The sequence below is a fragment of the Carica papaya genome, chromosome 3 (assembly GCF_054855325.1).
Source record: "Carica papaya isolate Zhongbai chromosome 3, ASM5485532v1, whole genome shotgun sequence".
NCBI lineage: Eukaryota > Viridiplantae > Streptophyta > Magnoliopsida > Brassicales > Caricaceae > Carica > Carica papaya.
The window spans coordinates 14,215,385-14,233,967 of NC_142311.1; the positions used below are offsets into that span (position 1 = coordinate 14,215,385).

At 38.4% G+C, this 18,583-nt stretch overlaps 1 protein-coding gene across 4 annotated transcripts in view; it reads left to right on the forward strand.

Moving 5' to 3' along the window:
* LOC110821705 (long chain acyl-CoA synthetase 6, peroxisomal-like) overlaps positions 1-18,583 on the forward strand; it is a 38,007-nt gene that overhangs the window by 12,341 nt on the left and 7,083 nt on the right. For 3 of the 4 annotated variants that reach the window (XM_088216020.1, XM_088216023.1, XM_088216022.1), the window contains 6 exons: positions 1,848-1,927; positions 2,035-2,134; positions 2,596-2,684; positions 2,776-2,864; positions 4,374-4,503; positions 4,578-4,696. In XM_088216020.1, coding sequence (XP_088072146.1) covers positions 1,848-1,927; positions 2,035-2,134; positions 2,596-2,684; positions 2,776-2,864; positions 4,374-4,503; positions 4,578-4,696 — 607 coding nt within the window. The remainder of the gene's footprint in view (positions 1-1,847; positions 1,928-2,034; positions 2,135-2,595; positions 2,685-2,775; positions 2,865-4,373; positions 4,504-4,577; positions 4,697-18,583) is intronic. The other variant, XM_088216021.1, reaches the window with a different exon arrangement.

Genomic DNA, 18,583 nt, shown 5'->3' on the forward strand with positions numbered 1-18,583 from the left:
ATTAGCTTGAAGATAAGATTGAGCTGATTCCGGCTAACATATTTCTGCACTTTTTCTTCTTCTTCTTCTGCACGTTCTGCACATGTGCTTTTACTCGGTCCAAATACCGTTTGGGTTTGATGGTGGGGCATTGTGGGCTTTGCGGTTTGTCACTATGATTCATTGAGTTATAATTAGATTTGAATTAGGAATTAGAATCAAAGAGAAATTGTGATTCCTAGAATTATTATAGGAATGTAATTCAATTAGCTTTTCCATATATACGGAGATTAATATGAATGAAAGCATTAACAATTAATCCAAAGGATTTTTCTCGGTCAGAGGTTCTCTTAGATGAGCCTCATCATAGGCCAAGAAGGCTGGAAAGCTAGGAAGCAAATAGTTTACTTACTTTGGGACTTCATGTTAAAAGGCCCTGAGATCATATGCAGACCGTGACAGCTAGATTTTTATAGACAGTAGTTTGAATCTGAAAATTGTTTGCCGAATAGTTATTGTGCTCCTGAAATGTTGAAATGTTACACTTTGTCTACCTTTTATAGAGATTGGCTAACTACATGTGCTGAGCTTTGCTGGATTTTCTCCTTTAATCCAAAGGATTTTTGGATGGTATCTAATTCTCCATAAGTTGTAGTTCTCTTTCTCAGTCTATAGTATTTCTTTCCTAGAGAAAAAGAAACAAGAAAAACTATCTCAAGTTCCTATAACCAACAACTCTAATGCTATAATAAGTTAACAGGTTTAGGGTCTGTTTATGATTTGGAAATTGAGAAATCATAAAGAGGATTTGCAAAATGTTATTTTTGCGACTTCCTTCCTACTTCGCAACTTCCTTTCTATTCCCCACTAACACTTCATGTAGTTATTATAGATAAGTAAGAAAGTTTTTAGATTGCAGTCTTTTTAGGGCAAAATAAAGTTTTTAGATTGCATTTTTTTTAGGGCAAAATATGCTTAAAGCAAAATTTTTTTATAAAAAATATCATAACATAGTAATTTCTTAACATACAAAAAATGCTAAAAAATTCAAGCCCAAGAACCTCCTAGGACCATTTTTTTTGTTAGGGAACTTTTAGCAAGTTGCGTTAAACATGGCCAATATATTCATTTCCGAAATACTAAATTTCAATCTAACATAAAAAAAGATCATTCTTCTGTCTTCTTCACTGTTACTCAATAAAAAGTATTAGGGGATAAAAAAAAATTGGGCTGCCACCACTGCAACCCCCAAATTAAAAGAAAAATAGGGGGCTGCACAGCCAGTGATTTTTTAGTTTTTCTTTAAAGTTTCTTTTATTATAAATAAAATTGATTTATTGAAAAGTTAATTAAATATTAGTAAATTCATTTAAATATCTTTATAATATAATTAAGAAAATTAAAACTCTTAAATGGATAAAAATAGAATTGTTTTTAAGTTTTTATGATATAAAGATACTAAAACATAATTTTTCTAATAAAAAAGATAACTAGTTGTTATTTTTTGTCATATAATTAAAATTTTAGATTAGAACTCATTAATTTGCTTATCATTTTTTAACTTTTTAACTCTGATAGTCAGAAAAATAAGTCAGTAATCTAAATATTTTTCAAACTTAAACTATGTTTAAACTAAAAGCTATATGAGCTTAAAGCGCCAATTAGAAACAACTGTCAAAAATTTATTAGAAAGATCTGACATAAACAAACTTAAAATAAAACTAAAACAAAAGAATAGTATTTGCTGATTATTAAGAGATTAGCATATACGTTGTAATTATCCACTTAATTATTAGGATCATTACATATCAGTTCACTTGTTATAGAAACTAAACTCTTTTTCACTCTTCTGGCAAACAATTTGCAAGGGTGCTATATTGACCCATGGAAACTTGATTGCAAGTGTTGCGGGCGCAACTCTTACTACTAAATTCTACCCTTCAGATGTGTAAGTGCTAGTGCTTTCATTTCTTGGAAGTGTATTCTCATAATTTATTATTGCATTTGTTGCCTGTTTCTATTTAGTGTTATTGAAATTACATAGTATCTTTTCAGTTACATATCATATCTTCCTTTGGCACACATTTATGAACGCGCAAACCAAGTCATGGTAGTTCATTACGGTGTCGCTACTGGATTCTACCAGGGGGTAAGAGTATGAACCTTCTAACGTTCTCCTCTCATATCTTTGAAACAGCATCAGCATTACTATTTTATTTAGATTGGAAAAGAAATGGTTTGACCTTTGTTCCTACCTTTGTTACTATCTTACTGATGTTCCATTGGACGCTGCTTCACTTTAAAATTAAAATTATTTGCATTCTTCCTGATTGTGTGTATTGTTCTGCATTATGATGGATTTACTAAATATGCTATCTATTTCAAGGTTAATGTTCGTATTTATATTGCAACTGATCTCTAATTGTTATTAATATATATTATCCTCTACATTTTGTTTTGAAGATTATTAATGGCTCTAATTTAATCATGTAGTTTGCAGATATTTGTAAACTAGTAGCTTTTGATATCCTATTATGCTCTCTAGGATACAAGGAAAAGTTTGTTCTTTGTCCTTGAGGGTAATCCTTATATTTTTTTAAAAAAATCTATGTCCAGGATAATATGAAACTGATGGATGATTTGGCTGTTCTAAGGCCCACCATATTCTGCAGCGTTCCTCGACTTTACAATAGAATATATGCTGGGTAAATGCAACCTTTTTTTGTTTTTGAAATTAATTATTTGATTGCTAACCAGTCTTTTGGGAAACCATCTATTTAAATGTTGTTTCTGCAGGATCACAAATGCTGTGAAGTCTTCTGGTGCTGTCAAGGAGAGGCTATTCAAGGCAGCCTACAATGCTAAGAAGCAAGCGCTGTTGAGCGGTAAAGAAATCATTTAAATGCCTCTGATACATAATGCATGGAAAATTTCAAGTGCAAAGTCTATTTCTACCTTATATACATGAATTTAAGTTGTTATTGGTGGCGGCGGTGTATGACTTTGTTACATGACAGTTTAATGTAGTAATGTCTTGCATCATATTTGACATTTCAAAAATATTAGAGTAAGGTACACTTTCATATTCTATGATTTGAACTTTTCAGTTTTAGCAGATTCAATATTTGTAATCTGATCTTTAATTAGTTAATGTAATAATGTTAGTTTTAACGCGTAGATAATTTATATTTGCAAAAATTTGACATGTGGATAACTCATATAAGACTATCCAAGAAAAAAAAGCCACTAAAAGTTTTAGTAGCATGATATACAAAAACGTTCTGAGTGCTCCTCTAGTTTGATTTTTCTTTTTTTCTGTACTGGAAGTTTTTGTTTAGCTATAATTTTTAAAATCTGTTTAAATTTTAGTTTATTTAGTAGATAACTGTAAAGCATGCCAATGTAGTTGAGTGGAGTTGAATCCTGAATTGCAAAAGTTTGCTAATTACAAATGTAATATTTTTGAGCGAGTTAAATGACATGTATGGACCAGAGCCAAATACTGTGATTCGATGACTAGTATCAGTGCAGGATCATTGGACAAGAAAGATGGTTTAGAGGTGAGTAGAGAACCGAAGAATTTAAAATTCTACATGGTTTTGCATTAGGATGTGAGTCTAATTGTATTGACAGAGAAAACAATACATCTGTATCATGCTCTGCACATGCCAAGAAATAGTGTGGTGTAGGATAGATAGGGTTTGAAACTAACTTATCATATGGAATTGGGGGAAATTTACTGGAGAAAACAGAAAGTAAGAGAAAGACACAAAGAAATAGATGATTAAGGTGAAAAATCCAAGGATGAGAGAGATTGAACAAAGTAGGCTAAAGAGAACAAGAACTATAGGAGAGAACATGAAGGAGAAAATACTGTAAATTTATGTCAGGGTTAATAATGTAAAAGCAAAAAAGAATTCTGGGGCTAAAATCATTGTAGTTTTGGCTTAGATTTCTTTTAAAAATTATTTAGAGATAAGAAAGTTGAGTTATTTAGTAATAAAATAAAATAGTAAGTTGAGCTATTAAGGAATAAAATAGAATAAGAAATTTGGCTGCAATAATGTATGGAATGAAATTAATACATCCTGAATGTGATTAAAGTAAAGTAACTTGGTAGAGTGAGTTAGCCTTTAAAATTTTGGAACATACATCGAAGATTTGTATATGGTAGGAAGGGTGTTATATTACGAATGTATCGTTGCAATTTTCACTTCACAGGAGAACTTCTAAATCTAATTATGTGAGTGCATTTGGTACGTGTACCTTAAGTTTTAGCTATTGCTCTTTTACAGGTTGGTTGCGTTTTAAAATGAACTTCAACTGCATCTAATAATTTTCTGTCTTTGAAGTAACCTTATTGTATTGCTGTTTATTTTTCTTGTATTTTTCAGGAAAGAGTGCATCTCCTATGTGGGACAAGTTGGTATTCAATAAGATAAAAGACAGACTTGGAGGACGTGTTCGTTTTATGACTTCTGGTGCTTCACCTTTGTCTCCTGATGTCCTGGAGTTTTTGAAAATGTAAGCTGATTTCTCATTGCAGGTTCTATACCTCTTTCTCACTCTACCAACAATTATTTTTTACTCATTTGCAGCTGCTTTGGAGGACAAGTCCTGGAAGGATATGGAATGACTGAGACTTCATGTGTTATAAGCACCATGGATGAGGGTGACAACCTTTGTGGTCATGTTGGCTCTCCTAGTCCAGCTTGCGGTGAGCTACTTTGTTTTTTATCAAAGTGATAGAGTCACTACTAAGGATTGGGGGTGGTGAACATAATCACTTAAATTCTAGAATGCTTTTGTGTTCTTTTACCTTTACCTGTTTTGGATAATCTTTTAAGTGCTTGGTGAGAGAGAATACTTTGATTATTGAATAAGGAACTACTCTGTTACGAACCTGATACATGGTTTGGATTTAGGAGGAAAGTATTTTCGGGTTTATGAGAGACAGAGAGAGAGAGAGAAGAAGAGAGAATGAACCACATATTTGAGTATATTTTCATTATCTCCCACATATTTTCTTCTTTTTCTCTCTCCGTTTTCTTCCTTTTCCTCTCGACAGTCTGCTGGGAACTAGCAATCTCTCTTTCTGGACTTTCTGTGAGTTCCCAGCAGACTGTCGAGAGGAAGAGGAAGAAAACGGAGAGAGAAAAAGAAGAAAATATGTGGGAGATAATGAAAATATACTCAAATATGTGGTTGTATATAAAGAAGAGAGGCTAAAATGCTTTGAATCTACCTCATTTGGCCAGAAACTTGAGAGTCATGTTCAGAGGAATTTCGAGTGGCTGCAACGCATCCGTTGGGTACTAGAAAATCCTAATCTTAATCTATCTTAAGTACCCCTGCAGATCTAATGGCCAAGATCTTCTCCTCAAGCGACACAAACGCGTGTCATCTTTGGTCGGAAAGTGCCATGCATCCTACTTTCTCCCCAATTACACTACGTGTTTTAATCTTCTAGAATATTCCTTGGTACGGTTTAATTCCCTGCAGATGCTTTCACCGTTTTCCTCATGCACCATTCGCGACTCTCCGTTCTACTGCTCATTTTCTTGTGTGTGCAACCGGTTCTCAATTATGACATTCATAAAGTATTAGATAGAAAAATGTGATGGTGGAAGAGTTTCAATATTTGAAAAATTAAAATGAGATTGTCCTTGGTTCTACAAGGTTTATGTGAGACAATTGAAGAAAGATATCGTGAGGGTATGAGAGAGTCAAAAAAGACAAATCTTCATAATAGAACCTTATGTGAGATTTTTATGAGAGTGGATGATAATGTTTTGCGAGAAATTGCTGAAGAGAATTCAACTTCAATTATGTGAAAGAAACTGTATGTAACGCCTCGTTTTTTTTCTTTATTTCTAATGGCGTAATTTACAACAAATTCATGATCAAATACGAAAATTTCTTTTCAAATCAGTCATGCACATAGAAACACTATCACAATCTATTGTTTAAAGTCAAGATAGACCTGCAATCATACATGTAGCATCACGTGAAATACAACCGTATACTCTATCAACAGACACACTATCTACTCTACTACCAATTTTTATACATTCAATTCTGCCAATAAAGATCCTTATTCTGTTGCTCTATACATTAGGTTCGGAAACCAGCAACTTCGATCCCGACTTCATTTCTACATCATCTGTGAATAATAGAGAGTGAGTTCATATAACTCAGTACAGTGAAAATTAAATTACAAATATGATATGCACAAATATAAAACCTAGTATTTCTATATGTGCTCCATCACCCAACCTAAGTCCTACCTTATTATCACTATGGGACTACGCAGGATTAAAACTTACCCCAGTACCTTAAATATCATGCATACCATGTGTGACCGTCCCCCAACGTCACCCCAAGCGTACAAATATTCTCACTCATCACCAGTATCGGTGACCACCAATAAACCGCCTATCTCTCGACCTCTATAGGCCACACACACACACACAGATACCATCATTTTCCGTCACCAATATCGGCGACCAAACCCCTTCCGACCATCACCACTATCGGCGATCAACTTGCTTTTTCTAGGTAGCGACAACCAACATTGGCGTCTCCCAATGCTACCAACTCAAACACAATATCATCCTGTCCTTACCCCTCCACCTTATCTTGAAGCTTTCTTATAACTTTAACCTGTATACCTAAACTACACGCGTCTCCCCATAAGACACGCACTAACACTTAACACACTCACACCTGTAACATTCCCTTGCCAACTACCAAATTTACAGCAGCTATACCAACCTATATACAACCCATACCCTCACACCACACAGCTACACCACTCATCCCCTCGCCCTACACAGAGACACCCCCACACCTCTATTCCGACACTTCATTCCCACACTCTACGGCCTCTCTTTCCTCCTCCCAAATTTTCTACATCCACGCACACTACTTCCTCCCTTACACACATCCATCTCACTCACCAAATCCCTTCTTCTCTCTCTCTTCACGGCCTACTCTAGATACTCCACTCTCAAATCCCGAAATCACCTCTCTCTCCTCCCGTGGTCCCCTCTGTAAACCTCCATTCGTACTCACACAACATCTCCTCCCTCTCACGAACCTCACTCACACACTGCACATCTTCCTCCCGCGGCCCCCTCCATACGCCTCCATTCACGCTCACACAAGATCTTCTCCCCCTCACGAACCTGACTCACACCACGCACTCCTTCTTTTCTCTCCTTCGCGGCCTAGCCTCCTCCATACGCCCCTGTTCACACACAACATCTCCTCTCCCTCAGACCGCACTCACACACACCGCACTCCTTCCTTTCTCTCCTCCCGCGGCCTAGCCTCCTCCATACCCCCCCGCTCACAAACTACATCTCCTCTCCCTCACAGACCGCACTCCTTCCTTTCTCTCCTCCCACGGCCTAACCTCCTCCATACGCCCCGCTCATACTCGACATCACCTCTCCCTCACAGACCTCTCTCCCACGCCACATTTCTTCTTCTCTCTCCTTCCGCGGTCTCCTCCACACACTTTCACTCACACTCACACTCACACAAACTCCTCCACCAACGGCAAATTTTCAAATCCACATCAACTAACGCATGAAACTTAAAATTACTGTACCTCTCATTTCTATCTTCCTTCCTCCCGCTTCTCGCACCGTCACCGTCTTCTTTCTTCTTCTCTCTCACTTCTCGTTCCTCTCCGCTCTGGCTCCTCTCTCTCTCTTTTTCGAACCTTCTTTTCCCCCCCGCCTCTCAGTTTTCTCTGTTTTCTCTTTTTTTTTTCTTCCCTCCCTTTTTTCCTCTTTTCTCTTTTCTTTTCTTTTCCTTTTTTTTTTCTTTCCCTTCTCCTATTTATACCACACCTGCCTCTCAGAACGACGTCGTTTCCTTTTTTTATTTTTTTTTTATTTTTTTTATTTTATTTTTTTTTCAATTACTACATATACTTCTCCCCTAAAAAAAAAATTTGGTCCCTCAAATTTTGTTATCTTACCTCCGAACAGTTTCGGATAATTTCGTCTCATCTCGTCCTCCTATTCCCATGTTGCCTCTTCATTCGCGTGATGTCTCTATTGTATCTTCATCATAGGTATCACCCTACTTCTCAACTTCCTTTCCTGTCGCTCGAGAACTCGGATTGGTTCCTCTTCATAAGACAAGTCCTTCTCCAATGGTAACGATTCATGCATTATAATATGATTCGGATCCAGGTGATATTTCCGTAGTAGGGATATGTGGAATACATTGTGAACCCCACTATACCGAGGAGGAGGCACTACCCTGTACGCAACCACTCCCACCTTCTCCAGAATCTCAAACGGCCCTATGAAACGGGGACTTAACTTCTCTTTCTTCCCAAACCTCAATAAACCCTTCATGGGAGATACTTTCAGGAACACATGATCCCCTACTTCAAAGCTTAAATCTCTTCTGCGATTGTCTGCGTACCCTTTCTGTCTACTTTGGGCAGCTTGTAAATTCTGCTGTATCACCAGCACCTTAGCCGTGGTTTCCTCTACCATTTCCAGTCCCAACAACTATCTTTCTTCCACTTTACTTCAACACACCGGTGACCTACAGGGTCTACCATACAGAGCTTTATAAGGAGTCATTCCGATGCTAGTGTGATAACTATTATTGTATGTAAATTCTATTAAAGGCAGTATATTCTCCCAATCTCCCCCCATGTCGATGGCACAGGCTCTCAACATATCCTCCAATACCTGTATCATCCTCTCTGTCTGCCCATCCGTTTGTGGGTAAAAAGCTATGCTAAAACTCAATTTAGTACCCAAAGCTTGTTGTAAACCTCTCCAAAATCTGGAGGTGAATCGGGAATCCCGATCGAAAACAATCGATACGGGAATGCCATGTAACCTTACTACCTCCTTGACATACAGTCTAGTCAAATGCTCCACTGAATCAGTCACCTTCATTGATAAGAAATGAGAAGATTTAGTTAGACGATCAACTACCACCCGAATACTATCATGTTTCTTGCGGTTACTTAGCAACCCGATCAGAAAATCCATGGAGACATGTTCCCACTTCCACTCGGGTATGGGTAAGGGCTGTACCAAACCCCCAGACCTCTGATGTTCCGCTTTCACTTGCTGGTATATCAAACACCTTGACATATACTCGGCCATATCTCTCTTCATGCCTCTCCACCAGAAACTTTTCTGTAAGTTTTTATACATCTTAATACTTCCCGGGTGTATGAAAAATTTGGTGTCATGTGCCTCATTGAGTTTTTCTTCTCGTATCGTACAATCATTGGGAACGCACATTCTGGTTTGAAATATGAGTATCCCACCATCTTTCACCTCAAAATCTCTCACTGTCCCCTGTTCTACCCCCTTCCGAATCCTCTGCATCTCGGTGTCCACCAACTGCCCCTCTCTGATTTTCTGAACCAAGGTAGGTTGTGCCCTCAAACTAGCCACATACCTTCCATTGCCCCCTTCCTGAATACATAATTGTTGCATGGCTTCCCGTAAACACCACTCAGATACCATCAAATGAGCTAGCACCCCAGTACTCTTACGACTGAGGGCATCTGCCACCACATTTCCCCGTCCGGGGTGATACCTGATTCTACAGTCGAAATCTTTCAACAGGTCCATCCATCTCCTCTGCCGCATGTTCAATTCCCGCTGTGTGAACAAATACTGTAAACTTTTATGGTCTGTGTAAATTTCAAAGGTTTCCCCATATAAATAATATTGCCACAGCTTTAAGGCATAGACCACTGCAGCCAGCTCAAAATCATGGGTTGGATAGTTCCTTTCGTGTTTCCTTAACTATCGAGACCCATATGCTATAACCTTCCCCTGTTGCATTAATACACAACCCAATCCAACATGAGATGCATCGCTATACACTGCAAAACCACCTTCTCCCGACGGAATGGCCAATATTGGTGTAGTTGTCAGTTTGCGTTTCAATTCTTAGAAGCTACCCTCACACTTCTCATCCCATTCAAACTTCACATTCTTTTTTGTCAACCTAGTAAGAGGTGTCGCAATACTCGAAATCCCTTGCACAAACCGACGGTAATACCCCGCCAACCCTAAAAAACTTCTGATCTCTGTTATAGTGTTTGGCCTTTCCCACTTTACCACCGCTTCTACTTTCGCTGGGTCCACTGATACCCCATCTCTCGACACAATATGACCCAAGAATGCTATCTGATCCAACCAGAACTCACATTTACTGAGCTTTGCATACAGTTTGGCTTTCCGAAGCATCCCTAGCACAATTGTCAGATGTTCCGCATGTTCCATCGAATCCCTTGAATAAATCAATATGTCGTCTATAAAGACAATGACATAGCGATCCAGTAGGGGTCTGAACACCCGATTCATCAAATCCATAAACACTCCAGGAGCATTCGTTAACCCAAAAAGTATCACCAGAAATTCATAATGCCCATACCTGGTGCGGAACGCCGTCTTAACGATGTCTTCTGCTCTAACCCGTAGCTAATGATGTCCCGAATGCAAATCTATTTTTGAAAATACATGTGTCCCTTGCAACTGATCAAACAAGTCGTCGATCCTGGATAACGGATACTTATTTTTTATTGTTACTTGATTCAGTTCCCTATAATCAATGCACATTCTCATAGTCTCATCATTTTTCTTAACAAACAGTACCAGGGCCCCCCATGGTGACACACTCAGCCGAATAAATTTCTTATCCAGTAGCTCTCGTAACTGTTTACTTAACTCCATTAGTTCTGACCTCGCCATCCTTTATGGAACCTTAGAGATTGGCTGGGTGTCGGTTGGAGTTCTATAGTGAATTCGACCTCTCTATTGGGTGGCAGTCCCCGAAGGTCGTCCGGAAATACTTTTAGAAAATCTCTTACCACTGGTATCTCCTGGAGTGTAAGCTTCGTACCCTCGTTCCCTATCAAAGACATAGATAACGTTGTAATTAATGCATATATTCTTTCTAACACATTATTTTAACGTAAAACTTATTTATTCATTGATTTTTCCCATACAGAAAAATGTTATTCATTAGGAATCTTAAACACTACCATCTTGCAGAAATAGTCTACATGAGCATGTTGGGCAGCAAGTCAATTCATTCCCAGTATTACATCAAAGTCTTTAATGTTTAGTAAAATTAAATCTCCCTTTAATTTTCTCCCCTCTATTTCTACTCTATAGGAATTAAACATTAGATCAGTACATAAAGCGCTATTAGTTGGCGTAGATATTACCAATACCCGGTCTAACACCCGAGGTTTTATCCCTATCCTAGATGTAAACCTAGGCGATACAAATGAATGTGTGGCACCGGGGTCAATTAGTACTCTAGCAGGAATATTTGAAATGTAAAGTATACTTTGTATTACTTCTGAAGTAGCGGCTGACTCCGGAACTGTTGTGGCAAACACTCGTCCTTGAACCAACGGTCTACCAGGCTCTCTCGGCAGGGGGCAATCCCGTACGAAGTGTTGAGTATTCCCACACCGATAGCAGCCCCGACCGCCACTCATACATGGCCGATCCCCATGGTTTTTACCGCACCGCTTACAAATCGAGTTACTCAGAGCCATCTGACGATTTGGGGCTGCATCTTGTGTCATTCTCTGCCTCTTCTCTGTTTGGCCGGATGATGGTGGTGGTCGTCTATAACTGGAAAGTCTTTTATTATTGTCAACATGTTCCTTATACAGTGCCTCTACTAACTGTGCCTTTTTCAATACCATCTGATATGTAGGTAATGCAAACATAGCAATCTGGTGATACAATTCCGACCGCAACCCCTTCTCGAACCTTCTGGCCTTCGTGGTCTCATTCATCATAACCTCGGGCGCAAACCGGCCCAAATCTATATATTTCTCGACATATTCCACCACAGAAAATCTTCCTTGTCTAAGTACTCCACATTGAAAGCTTCTAGAAACACCTCCCAAGTGATTGGGGAGAGCAGAGCTCCTCTTTTCAATTTCTACCAGCGCTCAGCAGATCCTCTTAACATGAATGCAGCCAGTTGTACCTTCTGTTCCGTGGTCACGGTTATCACTTCAAATAATTTTTATGTTTCCTTTATCCAATCTTCCGCCACCAACGGGTCAGAACCCCCATTGAAGGCAGGGGGTTTAGCCTTCGGCAGTTGTCAATGTTGCTTGTATCCACTACACCTAGGTGAATTCCCTGTTGTGGCACCGATGCTGACTCCGACCGTAATTCTCTATCTCGGATCATAGTAGGTAGGCTCTCAACTACTCTGCATAGCCCGTTAAAGTCCTCTTGTTGCACGCTGGACTGCCCCGCATGGGTTGCAAATGGACCAGTAGCGGATCTCGGCTATGCGGTAGGGGGCACGGCGTGGCACGGGAGCGGCCCTTGAAATGCAGCGAGTGGCACCTGGGGAAACCCCGATGCTCGTCGTGGAACCCCTGGTGAGCCCTGCGCCCCCGGAGCAGATTCATGACGGGGTCGGCCCCTTCCCTTCTTCGTCACCTCCCTTGGTTTACCTGCAGAATAGTGACACCCGTTAATAGTATTCTTAATTTGCTCTGATATCAACTGTAACACCCCTTTTTTTCTATTTATTTCTAATGGTGTAGTTTACAACAAATGCATAATCAAATACGAAAATTTTGTTTCAAATCAGTCATGTACATATAAATACCATCACAATCTATTGTTCAGAGTCAAGACAGACCTACAATCATACATGTAACATCACGTGAAATACAACTGTATACTCTATCAACAGACACACTATCTAGTTTACTACCAATTTTTACACATTCAATTCTGCCAATAAAGATCTTTATTCTGTTGCTCTATACGTTAGGCTCGGAAACCAGCAACTTCGATCCCGACTCCATTCCTACATCATCTGTGAATAATAGAGAGTGAGTTCATATAACTCAGTACAGTAAAAATTAAGTTACAAATATAATATACATAAATATGAAACTCAGTATTTCTATATGTACCCCATCATCCAATCTAAGTCCTACTTTGTTGTCACTATGGGACTATGCAGGACTAAAACTTACTCCGGTACCTTAAATATCATGCATACCATGTGTGACCATCCCCCAACGTCACCTCAAGCGTACAAATATTCTTACCCGTCACCAGTATCGGCGACCACCAATAAACCACCTATCTCTCGACCTCTAATAGGCCACACACAAACACAGATATCATCATTTTTCGTCACCAATATCGGTGACTGAACCCCTTCCCGTTGGAGTCTCCCGACCATCACCACTATCGGCGATCAACTTACTTTTTCTAGGTAGCGACAACCAACATCGGCGTCTCCCAATGCTACCAACTCAAATACAATATCATCCTGTCCTTACTCCCCCACCTTATCTTGAAGCTTTCTTATACCTTTAACCTGTATACTTAAACTACGCGCGTCTCCCCATAAGACACGCACTAACACTTAACACACTCACACCTCTAATGTTCCCTTGCCAACTACCAAATTTACAGCAGCTATACCAACCTATATATAACCCATACCCTCACACCATACAGCTACACCACTCATCCCCTCACCCTACACAGAGACACCCCCACACCTCTATTCCGACACTTCATTCCCACGCTCTACGGCCTCTCTTTCCTCCTCCCAAATTTTCTACATCCACACACACTACTTCCTCCCTTACACAAATCCACCTCACTCACCAAATCCCTTCTTCTCTCTCTCTCCACGGCCTACTCTAGATACTCCATTCTCAAATCCCGAAATCACCTCTCTCTCCTCCCGTGGTCCCCTCCGTAAACCTCCATTCGTACTCACACAACATCTCCTCCCTCTCACGAACCTCATTCACACACTACACATCTTCCTTTCTCTCCTCCCGCAGCCCCCTCCATACGCCTCCAGTCACGCTCACTCAAGATCTTCTCCCTCTCACGAACCGCACTCACACCACGCACTCTTTCTTTTCTCTCCTCTCGTGGCCTAGCTCCTCCATACGCCCCCGTTCACACACATCTCCTCTCCCTCACAGACCGCACTCACACACACCGCACTCCTTCTTTTCTATCCTCCCACGGCCTAGCCTCCTCCATACGCCCCTGCTCACACACAACATCTCCTCTCCCTCACACACCGCACTCACACACCGCACTCCTTCCTTTCTCTCCTCCCGCGACCTAGCCTCCTCCATACGCCCCCCTCATACTCGACATCACCTCTCCCTCACAGACCTCTCTCCCATGCCACATTTCTTCTTCTCTCTCCTTCCGCGGTCTCCTTCACACACCTCCACTCACACTCACACAAACTCCTCCACCTACGGCAAATTTTCAAATCCACATCAACTAACGCATGAAACTTAAAATTACCGTAACTCCCATTTCCATCTTCCTTCCTCCCGCTGCTCGCACCGTCACCGGCCTCTTTCTTCTTCTCTCTCCCTTCTTGTTCCTCTCCGCTCCGGCTCCTTTCTTTCTCTTTCTCGAACCTTCTTCCCCCCCCCCCCCCCCGCTCTCTCTCTTCTCTGTTTTCTCTTTTCTTTTTCTTTCCTCCCTTTTTTTCTCTCTTCTTTTCTTTTCCTCTTTTTTTTTTCTTTCCCTTCTCCTATTTATACCTCATCTGCCTCTCAAAACGACGTCGCTTCTTTTTTTTTATTTTTTTATTTTTTTTTATTTTTTCAGTTACTACACTGTAAGAGTTATACTCTGTAAAATTATTAATGAACCGCCTTTATCTAAAGAAAAGACTGGACAATCTGAGAATAAGTAAAGATACACTCATGAAACAAAATCTTAATGAGTTTAATTCTTTAATTATGGACTTGAATGATATAGATATTAAGATTGAAAATGATTGATTGTATTGTGTTCATTACCATCTTCTTGTAAGACTTTTGTTGATATTCTACATATTGGAAAACTAGTATTTCACTATATGATTTTAGCAATGCACTAAAATCAAAAGAGTTGAAAAAGAACTTAACAGAGTATAGAACAAAAAGAGAAGGTTTGGTAAGCAGGGGAAGAGCACAGAGAAAGGGCATATCAAAATCTTGAAATAAAAAGGAAATTTGTTTTAAGCATGGGGAGAATGGTCACTTTAGGAGAGATTGTCCTAAACTTAATAAAAGAAAAAAATATGAGAATTCTGCTCATATAATCGACATAGATAATTCTGATGATAGTGATAGCAGTATTAGGGTAGTTCTATCCGTGAATTCATAAAAAAAAATTCATGAATTCTTGATTCTGGTAGTACATTCCACATGTGTCCACATAGGCATTAGTTTGCTACTTACAGGTAGATGAGTGGTACTATGTATATAGAAGATGACAGTTTGTTATCTGTAACTGAAATTGGTATGATCATATTAAGAATGTTTGATGGTGTCATCAAAAATGATTGATTATTGGTCTATTTCTCATATGAAGAGGAATTTAATTTCTCTTTCTACATTGATGTCTCAGGGTTATAAATATCATAGAAAGGTACTCTTAAAGTGTGTAAATGCTCCAAGGTACTCATGAAGGGCAATTTGGAATCGAACTTGTATGTTTTTCAAGGAAATGTAGTTTTAGGAGAAATTGTTGTAACATCATGGAGTAGTAATAAAAATCAGTTGTGTTATCTGCGTTTGGGTCATATGAGTGACAATAGGTTATCTGTTTTAAGCAGGTAGCGTTTGTTGAATGGGTATAAAGAAGAAGTCATGTGTTTTTATGAACATTGTTTGTTTGAGAAGTATACCAGAGTAAAATTCAATAAGAAGGTAGTGCACAAAACTAGAGATAAGTTAGATTATGCTAATTCTGACTTATGAGGTCCATACAGAGTTCCCTCTAAGAATGATGCCAGATATTTCATGATATTGATTGATGACTCTAGAAAGGTATAGATGTATTTTCTAAAGTTCAAGGAAGAGATATTTTCAACATTTGTCAGATGGAAGGCCATGATTAAAAAGCAGAGAGAGAGGAAGATCAAGTGTTTTACGACTGACAATGAGTTTGAAATTTTGCAATAATGTGTTTGATGATTTCTACAATACAGAAGAAATAGTGAGACATCACACTTGTGTTGGGACACCACAACAGAATGGTATTGCAGAATGTATGAATAAGGTGCTTTGTGATAAGACACGAAAGATGTTGTCTGATTTAGGTTTAGGACAGGAATTTTGGGCTGAGGCTATGAATACTGCTAGTTTCTTGATAAATAGATCTCAATCCATAGCTATTAAAGGTAAAACTCTTTTTGAGGTATGGTCTGGTTCACTTGCTAATTACTATGAGTTGAGAATATTTGGTTTTCCTGTTTATACTCATGTTAGAGACGGTAAACTTGAGTCGAAGGTAAAAAAATGCATATTTGTAGGGTATACATATTGAGTGAAAGGTTACAGGTTATGGTGAAGTGATTCCAAATCTCTAGAGTTGATTATCAATATATATGTGAAATTTAATTAGTCTGTTTCACTAGACAGTCAGAAGGGGAAAGTAATAGCTGAATCTGATCACAGTATCAAAGAACAAGCAAAGTTAGAAGTTTAGTCCAATAGTTCGGGGAATGAAGTGCAGGATCTTAATAAAAAAGGTGATCGTGTACTTGATCAACAAGAACCATATAGTATTACAACAGACAGGGAGAGAAGACAAATTAGACAAGCACATAAATATGAGAATTTGGATGCATATAACTTGTTAGTTACAGGAATAGTTGATTTGCAGGAACTAGTGAGTACAGATGCAGATCAGATAATTGGTGTTGTGTGTGAAGAACTTGATGACATCTGTCACTTTATTTAGGGATCATATAGCAAGTTTAGGCGCGGTCTATACTTGGATGGAGTATGTGATACTCAATAGCATCCCAGTGGGGACATTTGGCAAGATGGTGCGATAAGACAGTCAGTTGCTTTGATGATAGAGGGAATTCAAGTCAAGGGGAAGATTGATTAATGTGTCTTGAATTTTGGTGATATTTATCTATATTCTAGAGGATAGTTTATGTTTATTATACCGAGATATTTTTGTATTTATTTTAAAAAATATTTGATATATATTTTAGAGAGCTTTTATTTGAGAAAAACTATATTAGTCTTTTTATAAATAAGTTTGCTAATCTATTGATGATGTACTTTCAAATTATCATAGTAGAAAATTTTCTTGTTGGTCTTGTTCGTGAATGTAGGCACACTGTTTAACCACATAAAAAATTTGTGTAATTTTTTTTTATATTTTTATTTTGGTGTGATTGTGCATGCTTTATGAATTTATTTCTCCAACACAACATTTGGCCATATTGATGTGAAACCTTGACATGTGCTCAAACATCCTCATAAATGCGTTAGATATTAATTTATTATTTTGTAGGAGAAAAGAAAATTTTTGTGTGATCCATAAATGAAGGTGAGACACCTCCAATTCTATCCTTACCAATCATAAACCAATCTTGGGCCTTGTTATTCATAATGACTTCAAACGAGATCGAAGATAGGCAAGGTCGTGTAATTAACACTTGGGCTGATATTATTAACCGTGCTAACCTTGGTATGGAAGTTATATATGAACGTAATGCTCACAACTTCCCTCTAGACCTAGCGGCTGTTGAAGCTCCATCTACAAATGGATAAGACTTTTGTTTTAGTGGAGACCGACGCGTTTTTGAAATAACTAAATAAAGGAGCAATAATCAAGAAAGTTGATCATTGCTCCTTTATTTAGTTATTTATTATTATTTAATAATTTTTTCTATTTTCTATTTATAGAATAAAATCAAAAAAAAAAAAAAGAAACAAAAGTTTTTATGCTCTCAACATAAAATCATAATCCAACTCCTCAATCTATGTCCATGGCCCTTGCATTCCACTATTAAATCCAAGGAAGCCCAATTAACCATGTTATATGCCTTTTTAAAATCTACTTTCATGATCAGCCATTCTTTTCTTAGCTCTTCTCATATATTCTACTAATTTGTTTGTTATGAGAGACGCCTTCAAGATTTTGTTCATCATCCCTTAAGGCCATTTTGGTTTGGTGATATAGTATCACCCAGAACCTCACTAAAGCATATAGACAACACTTTAGTTATCATTTTGTAGACGCTAATCACCTAACTCATAAGACGGTAATTCGAAATCCTTCTAAACCTGTCTTTTTTTTGGAATAAGGGTTATAAAGGTTAAGTTCGTACTTCTGCAAATATTTTCATTCAAATGCCACTGTGGAAAAGTTTGACCATCTCGTTCCTAATGATGTTCCAACAAGATTGGATAAATACTCCTGTAAAACTGTCAGGGTTAGGGGCTTTTTTAGAATTCCTTGCCCAAAGAGCTTTCAGAATCTCCTGTTCCTCAAAGTATAGCTCAAGTTATTTGACCTAGATTAATACTAATAGGCTGTCAATCAACTCCTTCAATAGAAGACCTAGATACTTCTTCCTTGGTGTATAACTACCTGTAAAACTCTGATTGCACGCCATTTATTTCTTATCTCGCTATAGTCGCCCTTCCCCACTCCTCCCCCTTTTAATTCAACCTCCTAAATCTCATTTCTTGTCTTCATACTATTAACTACTCTATGGTATAGCTTAGTATAAGTATCATCCTCCTTAACCAACTTCAAATAGCTTTCTA